Source organism: Styela clava, chromosome 2, assembly GCF_964204865.1.
Source record: "Styela clava chromosome 2, kaStyClav1.hap1.2, whole genome shotgun sequence".
Lineage (NCBI taxonomy): Eukaryota > Metazoa > Chordata > Ascidiacea > Stolidobranchia > Styelidae > Styela > Styela clava.
The window spans coordinates 21,859,525-21,875,945 of record NC_135251.1 but is presented as its reverse complement, the minus strand read 5'-3'; the positions used below and the strand labels follow the sequence as shown (position 1 = coordinate 21,875,945).

Genomic DNA, 16,421 nt, shown 5'->3' with positions numbered 1-16,421 from the left:
CATCACAACTATAAGAACAATAAAAAAAACGATGATACAGTAAAGTTAACAAGTTTTTCTGCACTTAATGAAGTTTGTCAATATTTGCTAACAAGTTTGTCAATATTCGGTGCGATGGACGATGTAGCATGGCGAAGAGAATTTTCCATATGACTGTCAGAAATTAGTGATCTCACGGGGGATTTGACATGGTTCATCTGTGAAAAGCTTTGAGGTCATGAAAACTGCCATTCTGTGAATCCTCTGAATGTTTTCTTTAGAAGAGACGTTTTTGATTCAAAATGGCACTCGTGGCTCGTTTGAAAGGGCTATAGCAGAGCGCATTTCAAGAAAATGAACAAATAGTTTGTGTCACATCTTTGTATACTACTTCACTCAAAAAATAGAAGTTTTACTCAATTTTTTTTATTCAATTTTGAATATACAGTGCGGGCCACTCGAAACTGCTCCGCGGGCCACGGGTTGGACGACCCTGATCTAGAGCAACATTTTAAATACTTTGCTACCAATGAAAAACTTGAAAAAATATTCTCTTGTTATCAATACTACCTAACACAAATCTTTGAACACATTACAAACTATTAATTTTGCGTTTCGCTTGCAAATGATCTATTAAAAATGGGGGAAACAAACGGGAATGAATTTTTATGCAAGGAGGGAATTGAGAGTTTCAAAAAGGAGCAATACATTAAAAATGGTTGGGAAGCATTCTCTTAGGCATTGAGGATAGTACCTCAATGTTACAATCGAAGATCCAGACGCTCAGCAACAAAATTGGCGATAATTGGTGATTGCAGGTGACGTGAGATTGCGGCCTGGTATCAGCGGGCGTCATGGCGTGGCGTCACGCCATGAAAACAAATTCTGAAATCTTTCAAGTTTCTCATTCAATCAGTGGAGATATAGACTTGCAGCAAAGTGCCGTTCAATAGAGAGATAACAATGGAAAATTCAAAGGAAGACAACTGTCTCAGACAGAAAAAGGTTCTATACATATTTTTAGTAGTTTTAATATCTTATTCACCTGACTGCATGATGTATAAACAGACTGACGGACCAAGCCTGCTGCTAATCAACCAACAGTCGAATAGAAAATATTGAACTCGTCCCTGGGGCAATGCTTTTTATCCTGCGTTTTCACCCTAAACAAGACTCTGTACAGCAACTGGTACCGGTATGTAGGGAAGTAAAAGCTGAAGTTCATACTTTATTATACCCTGTCTAATGTCAGAATGCAAAGAAAGTGGGGCTTGAAACCAAGATATTTAACCTGGGAAATCAATATATAGTGAACTGATTCTATCCCCAGATCTCCCTAACCAATAAGCCATCACACGAAAACTGACTACTAATTTATTTTTGGATCAATTTATACGATTCAATACATTGTTTGTGATTTCTAATTGTTATTATTAATGAATTTATATTTTATTAAATGTTTTATAGGTATCAGAGATACACAATGAATACATGAAGCGTTTGCATGAATGGCAAAGGATGAGTAATTTCCATTACTTCATGTGTCTTAATTATCAAGGGATGCAGATGATGCATGCAAGAAATCATGCAACACCAAGTACGGTAAGTCTTTGATAAAGCTGTAAAGCATTCAAATACACTTTAATATTCATTAAGACAAAATTTATTATTCGAGCCCCACTGATATCAGTTTTTGGCATCAATATCGATATACTGATGAATCGGCCAACTAGTGGTCGATAACCGATATTAATATAAATCATATTGTGAGCCACAAGATGGGCTTTTATGATGTACCTAGTGAGCTTGTACTTCAATTTTGATATTTATTATCATTGCAGTCTGACTTTTATTTAACTAACTCCAGTTTGGACTTGAAAAAATGTTATTCTGTAACTTTTCCTGTGACTTCAATATCAGTCTTCCCTTTTCCAGGAACAAGAATTGTTAATCTGACACACTTAAATATAACTGAGGGCCTATATTATGGGTGTGGGCATGATAATGATAAAATCCCTCGATATTGTGATAACATATGTGCAGTTACATCTGGAATACTGCTGATAGTTTGCATAACTATGTTTCAAGGGTAAAAGGAGTATAAAAGAAGATCCCATACCTAAATGAGGTCTCCTAAATTAGGGATTTGAAAAGTGTTGAGAGTTAAAATTGCACAGACTCTCAATACCTTTCCTAGTCAATCCTAATTGATTCAGGTTTTTTGTGTCATTCTCAGCAAAATGATAAACAACCACTAATATAGATAAAACCGTTGCCTAAAAAATTCAAAATTGCCTTTAGGGAGGTCACAAATTCGAAACTAGTTTGATGACATTATTATATGATAACCGATATATCGGTCAAGTTCTACAAACATGCTTTTTTAGAATCTTTACCAACTCAAGCATTTCTAACAAAATTGTATTGGCTTATGATAACATTCATGATTAAAATGGAAGCCAAATTTTCTCAAAACCACTTTTTTTAAAAGTGGAATTACATATATTCATGTTAAAAAATTATCACAGATGGTATGCATTATATTATATAGGAATTTTTTTCATAATAACTTTGCAGATTGGAAATTTCTAATATCCAAATCGTAACACTTTATGTCTGCAAGAATATAACCTAAATGCTAAATTAAATTTGCTAGGGCAACTCAAAAATGTGCATTAAGCAGAACTCATGGCCCAGAGTGTACTTTTAAAAAATTGTAAATTTGATTTGTCTTTTCAACCGTTGTATTTTCAGGCAACTGTAACCACAACTACAGCACCCCCAACCTCTAATGTTCCCAGACCCACTAGACAACAACATTCAGCACCTCGTCCAAGATTTGGTAACTATTAAAATTGGCATTATTTTTTTGAAGGATGAATTGTTTATAGCTGTCTTATTATATGGATAGGATGGGATTTACATATTTATCCAGGGGGGGGGGGGGAAGGCGATAACACGGCCTAATCATATTGCGAACCACAGCCTCTTGTCCGGTTACCAGCCCGTGTCGGGTATGGGATTAGTAGTTAGTCAGTTGTATGGTGAAGGAAGTCGTAACCGACCAGCAGTTACGTGAACCACCCTACAGGAGTATTCCTAATGCTTAGCAAGATACGCAACACCGTACTGTGCAACAAAGCCCTTGGAATCATCTTTTGTGGTATCGAACATTAATAATATGATATATAATTAAATTCGTTGCAAAGTGTCTTTTGCTTTTTATGAAAACTAGTGTAAATTAATGAAAAAGTTGGGATTATTTTTCATTTATAAAAGCACGCTATTATAAAAGTACTTGTTGCAAATACCTGAGATATTGGCAAAAAGTTGATTGATTTTATCCCAACTTAATTCAGGATATTTTTTACAGAATTCAGGGTCGCACCGATCATCTATCGAGTTGGGGCTGAACTTATAGACTTTACAATATTGATGTTGTTGAAGATGATTTTTCTTTTGGGCATTATGAAAATAACTGGAAAAAGGTAATTTGTATTTGGCTGATACAGCATTTCATTTTGGCATAATTAAAATGATGATAAAAATTTACAGTATGTCATTTTTCTTGCATTCAAATATTTTCTCGAAAGTTTTGTTGGTATAATGCCTTTTTGTAACATCAGACAATTGTGTTGAAAAATATCCGCATTCAGAAGAATAGAAAACAAAATCTTATGTTACCTGACTCTGGGTAATATTCCTTATATTTTTTTCTTATTTACTTTTTTTGAGTCAATTACTGAGTTGAATAGTAAACGATTCGAGGAAATTACCCTGTCTATATATGTATACTTCATATGTAAATGCCATAAAAACTTGATAAACTCTACCTATTTGTGAAGAGTGTGGACTGCACTTTATTGTTTCCCCGTAGTAAACTAAGTGACTAAATAGAGTATGATTTATTTGTATGCTTTTTTAACAGCGTAGAAAATGTGTCATACCAATTCATCTTGGGAGACGATTTGTCTATAATTGATGACATGACAATTGAAGATCTGCAACACATGATGTTGATGGGATTCATTTACAGAATTCTTGCTTGTTTTTATGAGGTAAAAAATACCAGATAACTAATTTTTCATCTTAAATCAATTCATAAGACATTGACTTGACGGGTCTGGTGTAGAAATCGAGCAAGCTGTTTCTCTTGTTTTAACATCCTAACGATCGCGATATTAAAGATAACACTGGCGTTAGCCTCATCGCAGATGCTTTCTCAGGTGATTGTAACTATAGTTTGTCAAGCTATGGCGTGATTGTGATGTCATAGTGACATAATTTTCGAATGACATAGTCAGGTGGGGTTAGAGATAACATATGCAAACATGGTTCTGCCACACCCACTAGAAGTACTTGTGGTACTAAACTACGCTAGACCCGACTTGACAAACTGATCTTGATCTATTTTATAGTTATTGAAAATTCGAAAATGTACTAAAGGTTCTATTCATGTTTGTGGTTTGGATAATTTGAAACTCTTCCATAGAAAATTTAATCTAAAACAAGAGAAGTGCCTGAGAGCGCAAGGGTTGGTGAAATGTAGGCAAACTAGCAATGCATAGACTGTCGAGCTATATTGAATTAAAAGTTGTTCCCCTTCAATTATAAAAAAACAGCAACATTTTTGGTTAAATATTGGGTCCAAAAGGAATACACTTAGTGTCCAATATAAATGTGAATGGTTCCGGCCTTGGAATTAGTAGATGACGAAGCACAGCCTCTAATCTGGTTATCAATTCCAGTCAGTGTAAATTTAAATGTTTTCATGCCGCTTAGCACAATATACGAACTATCAAGCCAGTCTAATCATAGTATTACTCTTTTCCGCAGGCTGGGTTTATTTCGATTGTAGGGGCAACTCCAGGTAAAATGGTGTTTGGATTAGAAGTGGTTTTTTGTCAAGCTTGTGTATCAGTGGAGAGAGGAAATCGACGATTTGTTTCAGTATATCCCGGTCATACACCAAGCATAGGAAGGTATGTTTTATTTTGTTAGTGATTTGATGTATTTGAAATTTAAACTTGCAACAAGTTTTCAATGAGTTACATATTAATCAATATTCCAAAATGATTGGGCGATCTTTTCTGTTTAATTAATTTTATTAGTAGCTAGCTAAAATGTATGATACTCTAATAACAATAATGTCTGAATTCGTCTTCATTAATATTTTACAATCAGCTTGAGCTTATACAACCCGCCAGTTGAAAAATATTCTATTGAATTTTGTAAGATTTGCAAATGATGGCAGCGCAATTAACAACTAAATTGTTATCAGTACAAAATATTTTTTATTTATTTTGTAACTATTGAACCTACCTACCTATTGAATAAAAATGAAAAAAATAAGAGGGTATGAAAATAGATATATATTAGTACAATTTAGGAAAAGACAAGAATTTCTAATTATCGGGGCGTGCCCCACTATTTGAGAACCACTGGCCAGTGTGATACAATTGTTATTAACCAAAATGGAATCTCCATAATGTATCAGTAGGGACTTTATTTGTCTAAGAAGTTACATCAGTATGGCAGTTGAAAATTGATGTATGCCTTTGTATTTCAGTTCTACAGTGCGCTCCGTCATCAAGAATTTTTCAATCACTTTCCTCATGCCTGCATTTCTGACTGTGTTTTTCTATCAGCACAACCGAACATCATATGACCTTGTCGCAAGCACTCTCGTTGTACGATCCAATACATAAAATTATTTAATTTCCTAATATTAGATTGTTGCATTGAAATTTAAAATTTATACATTTTTGTTATTCCTGATAATACTCATTCATCATAATTATTTAAAAAGGTGTAATTGCCCATTGATGGATTGAGCATTGCGGAGTACCGTACCTTTTTTACTCGCTACTGCAGTTTGATTTTCAAATTAATGCGTCCCAATCATGAATATGGAGTGCCATGATATTTTTGGTCTTTTTCCTAATTTTGGATGTTTTGCCTAATTCGTTATTTTACTATGTAACCTTATTACATGACCGTCCTCATGGGAGAAGGTTGGGTAACAAATTTGGTGACATCTGTTCAATGTTGAGTCAAATTATTGTCCTATAGGGAAGGTCATATATTACTATTGTATGATGTTGCCTCATTCTTCTTGTGCATTATATTACTATTGTATGATGTTGCCTCATTCTTCTTGTGCATTTTATACCTTTCATGTCATGTGGAGCAGAATAAAAGCAGATTTGTTGTAGTTTGAGCATATTATTTGCACCATACCAAGGTTTAATCAGAAACTTATATGAAACTAAATACGCAAGCAACATTTCGATACAAATGGTTGCTGTAAATCACTACAATACTTAAAATCAAGTGCATGGCTGGGGATGATCGCTTTCACAAGTACACAAACAACTGGCAGTTAAATATGCGGCAGTTGTCATCCACTTGTTTATTATGGTAGTTTTCCGCAGTCGTTATAACAATTAGTCTTCAAAAAGTGGATTGTGAGAAAAAATACTGCGCTGGCTGTTACTTCGTGGCTGATTACAATGGTACAAAAATAATGTTGCATAAAAAATATTCACTAGTAATCAATCACCTGGCGAATCAATTGGTTATATAAACTTTGACAGTGAGATGAATTAACACATAAAATTATTGGAGATTTCAGAACACAAAATACAGGTAAAAAGGAAATATTACAAATGTGCAGTGGCCGACAGCCACTCAATTAAATCATTATAAAAATACTGATGCTTTACAAATACAATACATTTTTTTCATTGCTGGGTGAAATAATATTATCAATGTCCGGGATCAACAATTAGCGGTGCGGTATATTCTGAATGAAGAGTTCCGAAAGAGAATGCTGGAGCTGAACGCCTCGATATGTATACCTGTATTTGAAATATATAATATCGTTACTTTGATAATTAGTATATTCCTAGGACAATATATACGATACAATTCGCCAAAATATAGCTAGTATAAAATTTAATATAAGCTACTGTGAAGGTTTGAAAACTTCTTCAGTTTGGAATGCGCTAAAATAATTTAAGAAATATGGCGCCATTGCTTTTAAATTTTCAATTTGCAAATTTCTAAGTCAAAGCTATGAAGATGCAAATCGCAATTTTGTTTTGATTACTTTGAAGAGATCATTGAATAAGATTTGTGTGAAGATAGTCACGGCACTTCAAAACATATAAAATAGTAATATTGAGTGGCAGAATATGGTTATCTAAACCTTAGATAATCAATGCTCGACTTATTCGGACTCAATTGATTTGCTTTCATGGTGAGCTGCAACACTAAGTGAAACCCCGACATATTTACTTTTATAACAAACAAGAACAGCAAGTATAAGTCTAAAATATTTTGTTTTCGAGAGAATCGACTATTACAAGATTTAGATCTTTTTTCTATTGATTTAGACCTCAAAACCAGCTGACGTTAAGAAATATTTTGTTTGGGAAAACCAATTTTATCATATATTGAATTTTCGAACTATTCAGTTACCGTAATAATAACTGTACTGAATAAACTCCATGTAAAAATGTTAACAATGCTGTATTAAAGGCTTTATATAATAAAAAATCATTGTTTTGGTAGGCATTGTTTTTAAGCCAACTTACTATCTAGTAATGTAAAACAATACCTCAATGTTTCTGTAATCTGATATTTCACCTTCGTTTCATTCGACCTGTTAACTGTACTGGCCTTCTTTGCTCAATGATACAATTATCCTTCCTACTAATATATTGCAGCCACGGCTAATCTTCATAGCAAACCTATCTTAAACTCATGCTCAGATATTGAAAAATGATTCATGGCTACTGATTTATATGATAATCTGCTGACAGTAAATACACACTTGAACATGGTCTTTCAGTATGTGTTAGTAGACACAGTACTTTCTGTGGTTGTGTTATAACTGATAGAAACGTGGATTCAAATTTCATACTTGGCTGAGCTTCTTCGAATAACAAAGTGAATATAATATATCCTGGTCTCTTTTCACAAAAGATCTCTTTCAGCGCAATGTTTACCCAAGATAAAATAAAGAGGAAACTTTCGGTATACAATAGCGTTTTCTTATTTCAGGCAACAAATTATACAAAAAATAAAGCGAGTGACTTCAATGAGGCATTATATTGTGGTATAGAAACATCTGTACATATAACTTAACCTAAAGCTTTCTTTGTATTGCACATAAATTAGAGTATGCTTATTGGCAGATGAAAAAAAATATTTATAAAAAAACTAGCTGATGACAGCTTCTCGACTTCAGTCCACAGGTTCAACAATAAGTGGAGCACAAAACTCGCTGTGTCGTATCCCGAATGAGTGTCGAGGTGTTTGCCTTTTGTTAATGACAACCTGTCAAAAGTTTTTGTTAAGCTATTCAACTAAGTCACGAATTTTTTTTTCACAAAAGATCTAAACTTTCATAAATACATCTAGTCTCTCTGCATATTTACATACTTTCTATCAAAACCCTTTGATACAATGCTGACAATAGTTGTTTGCTATCCCTTTATATAAACATACTCTCAATAATTTATCAATCTATAAAACAACTGTCTCCTTAGAAACCACTGAATGTATCAATGATGAATTTCTGTTTGGAATTTTTCCCAAATCGAACAGAATTATGTTCAATCATGCTGATATTATTTTAGTCTATTCTCAATAGAACAGCAATGGAAATTCCGAACAGAATTCTATTAACTGTCCTTTTGATAAAAAAGATGTCAATTAAATGATTTTACTACATCATGGTTTATAGTTTTAATGACTTAGGACTTGACACATTTTTAATTTTCCATTCGAATGCCAACATCTGTTGATCAATGCTACAAAGACTTTGATTAAAGCTATTTGAATTCACACCTAGCTGAATCAGTTCCTTGCATATTAGAACCAGTTCAGCTTTTGAGCACACTTATGGATATTTGTACATGAGGACAAAACTCAACAAGTCAATTACTTACCTTTTCAGGACTATGTGCACCAGGTCCTGGCTTTTTAGTTGCATCACTTGGAAGCATGTTCCTTCCGGTCATGCTATACAATGGAGCTCGTCCTTTGTATACATAAGGTTCAATAACTCTGTAAGTACCAGGTCCAGGAGTCTGAAAACGAATCAAATGAATTGTATTTAATATGAAAATGCACGAGGAATTAAACACAAAATGTAGTAGATATAAAATATGATTTTGATGTTCACACAAAAGCAAATCACAAAAAAGCATTGATTTGTCTACAGCTGAAAATCATAAAAACATGCTGAACAAAAACACTGAGGCATGAAAATTCTAGTAAGCAATGATTAGTGAATACGAATATTGTTACCTAATTAAATATTGAATAATGTTGCTGAAAATTTCCATACTTTGATAAGATTTATTAATAGAAATGAAGAGATCGAGAATATTTTACCACTTAATTAATATTTCAAGCATTATTTTGGAGCAGTGGACATGTTTTCTTTGGAGCTACATGAGATTTTTTCAAATTTGTCAGAGTGGAAATTTCAGACTTTTTATGGTGATAATCAAAGAAGACTAAGCATTTCTAAATTCCGGCGAAGTCGAAGTTTTCGTTATCAAAATTCAACTTCTTCTGAGAGGTATAATCTAAAGTCAGGAGCCAGAATCAAATTTTTTCCAGGCCAGAGTCAGAGTTGATTGTAAATTTCCCCGAATCCAATGCATTATTAAAATGCACATGCCTACCGTATTTTCCGGATCAATTTTATCCAACATGCCAAAATGATCAGATGTGTTCAATTAATTCACTTTAAATCAGATTTGAAGTCTATTTGAAAAGCCTGTTTTATTTTAAGAGAATTGATACAAATTACTATTTAAACAAAAATATGATTTTCTAAAGTAGTTTTTTCATATCTCGAATATTTTGATGAATCAAAATAAATTTCCTAGAAAAATTTCAAGTATCAAAATATATCCGCCCTCTATCTAAGTGCAATTGACTCTCTCACTGACTACAAACCTTCCTCAAATCCTCATGAAAGCTACCTACAGTCACTCTTCCTGTCATTGAATAACCTGGTGCTGATGTTTCCGATACAACCTTTGATCCCAACATTGTTGGTAGATTATAGGCAGCAGGTCCTAAAATATTACAAACACTGACAAACTGCATACAGTTTGACTCAAGAAAACATAGTTGCGAGACATTCAACTCAATATCTTTATGCGATATCCTATAAGGACCTATATCCTATGATAAAACGGGCTACGTTATATTGACTGCTTTTCTCTATCTCGCTTTTCCTCTATATCTGGTTTCATTGAAAACTTTGCAATTCTAAATTTATGCTAAATATAGCTTTCTTGACTAAAAATTTTCTATTCTTCTATAAAAAGTATCAACTGCTTTGTATAAAACTAAGAGAGTGTAGTGATACAGTTATGCAAGGTTGAAAATTACCATCAAAAATTACGATATAATGTTGCAAGACATGCATGTGTGAAATCGACATTGTTGTGAATTCCTAAAAATTTGAAAGAGCATGGATGTCAAGCATATTTCATGCCAAAAGTAAAAAAATATTTCAAAAGATTTCATGCACCAACACATGCAGATTAATGGTGCTGTTCACCCTTGACAAATCTTCAGAAAATCCGCCATTGTTTGTGCGACCACTCAATGTGTATGCTGGAGCGGATTGTGAATTTACCATGTTCAACCCACCAAGCTTGGGCAATCCATAGGCAGCCGGTCCTATAACATCGAACCAATGAAAAATTCACATGTACTGAGAATCATGATAGATGAATCAAATTAATATTGAAATCTACCCCTTCCCCTTTTATAATCGAAGAACTGCCAACAATTCAATGGGGTGGAACTAAATAAAATTGGCAAAATACCTAGAAGGTGACATAAAAAACAGGCCATTTGAAACATATTCTAGAGAACGTAACTTTCATGCAAAGCATCCTGGATTACTGAAACTTAGCGTACAATCGCACACAAACAGAGGTTCGAATTTTCTAAGAAAATAATTTATGAGTTTACAGGCAATTTACAGCATGGATAGGTGTGCAGGAGTCCAAATTGTGCACACTAATGGCATGATGAAGGTCAGTGACATCAAATGGATTTTTAATTTCAAAGTTATAAAAAATATGTATAACTCAAGGATGAAAGAACTTTTTTTTGTAAGACTTATGTATCATAATGCTTGTTGAAGTGGATATAAAATAGGTAAACATTTCACTTCAAAACGCTGAGCTGAATGTTTTAACATTGAATCATAAACGCCTGCCAGACAAACAATCATAAATAATTGATTCAGGAAAGACAAATATTCATCATGGTGGCATGAATGGAAAGGTGAACAACAAACACAAAATGGCTTCTCAAATGAATATCATTGTGCAAACAATGGTTACTTCCATGGGGTAAGGTAATTGAATCATGATTTTTAGAAAAACAACTTTAGTGTTTCTATCAAAATCTATGTTAAAAACTTGACCAATAAAATTTGAGGTAATAAATAGATACCTATATAATATAACTACTATGTATTAACCAGCCAAACAAACCTCAGGTCAGTTTAAATCACTATCTGCCGTAAATATTGTTCATATATAGGCGCAATGTGTGTGTAGTCCCTATAAATCAATATCTTATTAAATTTGAAAATGATGAAAAAAAAAAAAGCTCATGATCATATTGCTCATGATCTATCTGTAATAAAAAAGCATATTCAGGGTATAATGTAATGAACCCGATTCGTTTAATTGGTAAAAATATGAAATTAATATCGTAATTATACAATAATATATAATAGGCCTATAATATTGTAATAAATGAATTTATTTATTTACTTTTGACTCGATTTCGTAATATTGTAAAATATGATTTAGTTTAGGTTTTATACTCAATACTGTTTATTAATAAGTATGACATGAAATTTTGCAAGTACATGAGAAATGCAGAAGTGCACATGTATGAAACTGTTATGAATGTTACTTAGTGCAGCAAGCAACAAAATGTGTTATGATTTTGTGATTTTATAAAATATTTGTGATGATGTAATACAGCTACACATGTACCACTTCTGCTTGTATATGATTTACGCATTTCAAATTCAAACTGAATGTAATGAAAAAACAGCAAATGTTCGAAACCACTCTCATGAACACCACGTCACTCCAATCCTCACACAAATTCCATATGTAACAGTGCAATGAATAATAAGTGTTAGCCACAGCACACCGACACAAAATGGCAATCTAGTTCACATTTCACAAACCCTTTGTAGGTCATCGTGAAACGAGCCATAACTCCGTCGACTTGTCAAGCTGTATGCGGGTAGTGATGCTTTGCCTATTGCATGGGGGCCGACTACATCTGGCAGCATATAAGCGGCAGGACCTAAATTGGCCAGCAATGGATTAACCATTTGATAACATAGATTCATGTGAAATATTAGAACTTCCCAGAGCGGATAAGATAAAATTTTCACATTCTTCCTGGAGGAGAGGAAAGGGATTAGATGGCTTAACCCTATGGCGTACCACAACTTTTCGACTAGTTACCACGTATGGAAATAGTTTGTCAGGTATTGTGTTTCAGATGCATAGACTTGATGGTGGAGAGAAAACCATAACCAACCAGCAGCAGTGACGAGTCCAGAAATGCACATATTTATCCCCCACTAGATTCGAATCTGCAAAACCTCGCAGGCTAATCAAAAGTGCGATGGCAAGCGTATTCGTAATAGTTAGCATGATGTGCCAACCATATATTTTATTAAAATGTTGAAAATTATTTTTATCCACACAATATTTCGTATAATGTTAATGAACCCTGAGAAAATATCTTCCATTATTAACTTACCAGGGCTGTTATCAGTTTTATTCCCTTTCATTCGACTTGATAATGAGTAAATAGGAGCTGATTTATATGCCGATCTCCCACTTTTCTCTGGGCTGTAGGTACCTGAAGATGCATTTATGGAAAACTAATAAATTATTCATATGGAACACTAGGTATGGAAAATTGATCTGAATTAAACTTGTAACAAGCACTTTACAAAAAAGAAACTCGTACTAAATGATTCCTTTATGCAGTTCATTTCAAATACAAACAATCCAATAATTTCCGAGTATGATTGGACAAATTATCAATTTAAAATCAATATTTAAGTCACTTTTCAGTAATACACAATATATTTCATGGTTCCATAAAAAATTCATGAGGGTCCCAGTAGTGAAAAATAGCTATGCATTATGTCTTATATTGATTACAAGACTAGCTAACTATTGCAATCCTTATTAGGATCGGTATAATAGTGAAACTGGACAAAATGCATATAACTAGAATCAGTATTGATTCATTCAAAAAGGAAAGTATTTGCAAAAGAAATTCTGGAACTATCGTAATGCAAAATCTACAGTATACAGTCTACAGTACCTGGTCCTGGTGTTTTGAATGCCAGCATATCCCTAGGTCGCCCATATAATGAATATCTAGGTGTGCCATCGTTTCCAACTCTTGTGATATGTGAAGGTACAAGATATCCACCAGGACCAGGGCTGTGTTCGTTTGTAAAGGTTGCATGTCTTGTTCCGAAGCTAAATGCAGGAGCTTTTCTTTTCCTCAAATCATGAGTAGTGAAGCCTGAAAAAAAGATTAATTTGATAAAGTACAATTCTTAATGAATATAACTATCAATAGCTGTTACATGAATCTAACTCCCAATCCTTCCACAATACTTTTGTGTTAGTGAATCCGTCGTATACATAGAAAGCAAGGATGCTGTAGCAGGAATAAACATGACCATACTATGCAATGTAAGAGTCCTGCTGCACATTAAAACACTGTATTTTCTATTAGGGTGTAACAAGACTCTCGTATTGCATCATATTGAATAATTTAATTTATTGAAGATTGGGTAGGTTATATTTTAACTTTATAATACACAATTAAGGGTGAACATATTAAATTACAGTAAATGACAACTTTAAATTATTCAAAAATATCATAGTTGGATATTTATATACAGAAAAAAATATTCTTAATATTCTTACTTCTTCAGATAATATATTTTGATATTAAAAGGAAACATGCTTAAACAAAAAATTATTATGTCTATAAATTTTCGATCTCTATATACTATCAATATCAATAATGTTTGTTTAATTTATTATAATAGTGTATTACAGTCCATTCATTACATTTCTTATATTACCATTATCCAGATAGTTGTAACTTTAATAATCATCCAAATACGGTGCAAAAATGTACAACCTAACACAGTAATGAGTCATTTTAAACGTTAACAACATCAATCAAACTAAAACTGACTTGAAAAGAGGAATGTTTTTGTTAGGCAGCATTTCAAAAGGCATGTAAAAAAAAGAACAATTCTTATTCAAACAGCATCAATAGGGCAATATCTACATTTTTTTCATCAATAGACATTACAACAGTAACTCTTCAAACAATCAGAAAGTATTTGAAAAATGTAGGTTCTATGTTAAATTGAGAGTTTCAAAATAAAAAAGGCAAATGTTGAAATTTTGAAAATGTTACATTTGAAAATATTTCATAGAAATAGATGCATCTAAGCTGGTGTCTTACCATTGTTCGAACAATTCTCAGCAACTTTTTTTTCTTATCGCTTCAAAACAGATTTTACAACTTTTGCCCTTTCGGGTTCAAGCTTCAAAATATATTCAGGCTTGATGCATTTAGCGCTGACTATCTTTTTCTTTAGGTTAACCATTGTGGACAAAATGCAAAAAATGTATCAGAGAATTTGAAATGTGGTTTAAAAAAATTGAATTTTTATCGTCACATTCACTGTTAGTTCAAATGAGTATGATAATTATGAATTCAACAATAATATATATATATATAATAACATGATTAAATAATAACATAATTACCTGTAGAGCCTGGCAGCATATATTTGGGTCCGGGAGATTTAAAATGTGCTCCGATTGGCCCCCGGGGCCTGTGTGGTCGCCATTGTCCAACATATGTTACTGTTGCCATTTTTCACTTCTGGATCTTGAGGTAGTAATATTTCCAAAAGGGCACGTTAAGTTTCTTATTTCTGGTATATTTTCTGTGAGTTACTCAATTCATCACGTCTTGCACTAATATTTATTAGGCTATACCTTGCGTTGACTTAAATAACCAATTTACAACAACTTACAATATAACAATATAAACTATGGGAATAAATAATTTGAGTCACTCACACACAATAAATCCAATGTAATGAAAAGCAATTCATTAATCAAATTTCTCATAATACAGATTTATACCTTTCTTGATCTGGTTATTAGGCCAGCAAAGTATTTATAGTGTTATAATTTAGATATGGTAAGATAATACATTGCATGGATGTACAAGATCAAGTTGACACTGCATCAATCTTGCACTCCTGCACTCTCGAGCATTCTTTCATCTTTCAAGCAGTTCTAAATATGCACACAGTGCTAATTATATAATGAAGTCGCGGCGGTGTGGCTCAACGGGCTAAGCGTTAGGAATACGCTCGCCACCGCACCTCTAATTACTCTGCGTGGGTTCGCAGGTTCGAATCGCATGCAGGGATGGTTATGTGCGAGAGAATTGCTGGACTCCTCGCCGTCGTTGGGTGGTTCATGTAACCGCTGGTCGGTTACGGCTTCCTCCAACACCAAGTCCATGCTTCCGAAAACAAACAATACAGTAAAAACTAATCCCATACCCGACTTGGAATGGTAACCGGACGAGAGACCGTGGTTCGCCATATGGATAAGCTGTCTTATCGGCTTTCCTCTCCCCCAGGATAAATATGTAAATCCTATCCTAAGTCGGCTAAAGGTAAATTATTAAAAAAAAAGTTCAAGTTAACTTAGGTGTTTATTATGTTGATGCATATATAAATAATATAATTTGTAAGTTAAATAAAGAATGGGAAGGATTTTGCCATTTGCACCCTACTAATTCTATTTTAACAATTATTAACATTAGACTACTTGAATTTCAACTCAGGTTAACAAATCTCAAATCTTAACGTAGACCTAATTTCTGTTTCTATCAATGTTTTAACAAAAACCTGAAAATTCCCTGACGTCTTATACCACAACTTACTGTACAGTTTAACATTAACATCAACTTTAGTATCTTCAGATCTTAGTGGCCACTACAATTCTACGAATGAGGTACTTGAAGCTTTATTCCCAAGTCCTCAAGTTATATTAATACAAATAATTTTAAAATTACGTGAAGTCGAATTGAAACGTATTAACAAGCCATCGAGTACGAGATTAAACGGGCAACTCGCCGGTCCAGAAGAGAGATCTCCGCCGCGCAAAAGGCAAAAGCAATCCGAGCGAAAGCTTCGCCCGTTGCTATGGCGGTCGTCAAGGAAGGCGTCACCTATTTAGTGTCTTGCTCAAGATTGAATTGTTCAAAGAGAAAAGTAAAATAATAAATATAAC

At 33.5% G+C, this 16,421-nt stretch overlaps 2 protein-coding genes across 5 annotated transcripts; one reads left to right on the top strand and one right to left on the bottom strand.

The window, feature by feature from the left end:
* The first annotated feature begins 795 nt into the window (after nt 1-795).
* LOC120335656 (protein FAM8A1-like) lies at nt 796-6,193 on the top strand. The gene is made up of 7 exons (XM_039403219.2): nt 796-984; nt 1,447-1,581; nt 2,734-2,821; nt 3,353-3,467; nt 3,908-4,037; nt 4,816-4,961; nt 5,549-6,193. Exons 1-7 carry the CDS (start codon nt 943-945, stop codon nt 5,685-5,687), a joined length of 795 nt encoding a protein of 264 aa, XP_039259153.2. The 5' UTR covers nt 796-942; the 3' UTR covers nt 5,688-6,193.
* A 219-nt stretch (nt 6,194-6,412) lies between these two features.
* LOC120335657 (ciliary microtubule associated protein 1A-like) lies at nt 6,413-15,192 on the bottom strand. 4 transcript variants are annotated; one of them, XM_039403221.2, is made up of 6 exons: nt 14,874-15,192; nt 13,396-13,602; nt 12,820-12,921; nt 9,958-10,079; nt 8,937-9,077; nt 6,413-6,839 (listed from the first exon to the last, which is right to left on the bottom strand). In XM_039403221.2, the coding sequence occupies exons 1-6, from the start codon at nt 14,980-14,982 to the stop codon at nt 6,747-6,749; spliced, it is 774 nt and encodes a 257-aa protein (XP_039259155.2). In that variant the 5' UTR covers nt 14,983-15,192; the 3' UTR covers nt 6,413-6,746. The 4 variants fall into 4 exon arrangements, with proteins under 4 accessions (XP_039259155.2, XP_039259157.1, XP_039259156.1 ...); XM_039403223.2 differs by lacking the exons at nt 6,413-6,839; nt 9,958-10,079 and adding exons at nt 8,023-8,322; nt 12,233-12,354; XM_039403222.2 differs by lacking the exons at nt 6,413-6,839; nt 9,958-10,079 and adding exons at nt 8,023-8,322; nt 10,571-10,692.
* Nucleotides 15,193-16,421: the final 1,229 nt, after the last annotated feature.

Excerpts from the sequence above, each read along its gene's own strand:
- LOC120335656 (XM_039403219.2), top strand. The coding sequence starts at position 943 with ATGGAAAATTCAAAGGAAGACAACTGTCTCAGACAGAAAAAG. Across the intron at positions 985-1,446 it reads ACTGTCTCAGACAGAAAAAG|GTATCAGAGATACACAATGA; the intron begins GTTCTATACATA and ends AATGTTTTATAG. Across the intron at positions 2,822-3,352 it reads AGCACCTCGTCCAAGATTTG|AATTCAGGGTCGCACCGATC; the intron begins GTAACTATTAAA and ends TATTTTTTACAG.
- LOC120335657 (XM_039403221.2), bottom strand. The coding sequence starts at position 14,982 with ATGGCAACAGTAACATATGTTGGACAATGGCGACCACACAGGCCCCGG. Across the intron at positions 10,080-12,819 it reads TAAAACTGATAACAGCCCTG|GACCTGCTGCCTATAATCTA; the intron begins GTAAGTTAATAA and ends GTAATATTTTAG. Across the intron at positions 6,840-8,936 it reads GTGCACATAGTCCTGAAAAG|GTATACATATCGAGGCGTTC; the intron begins GTAAGTAATTGA and ends TTTCAAATACAG.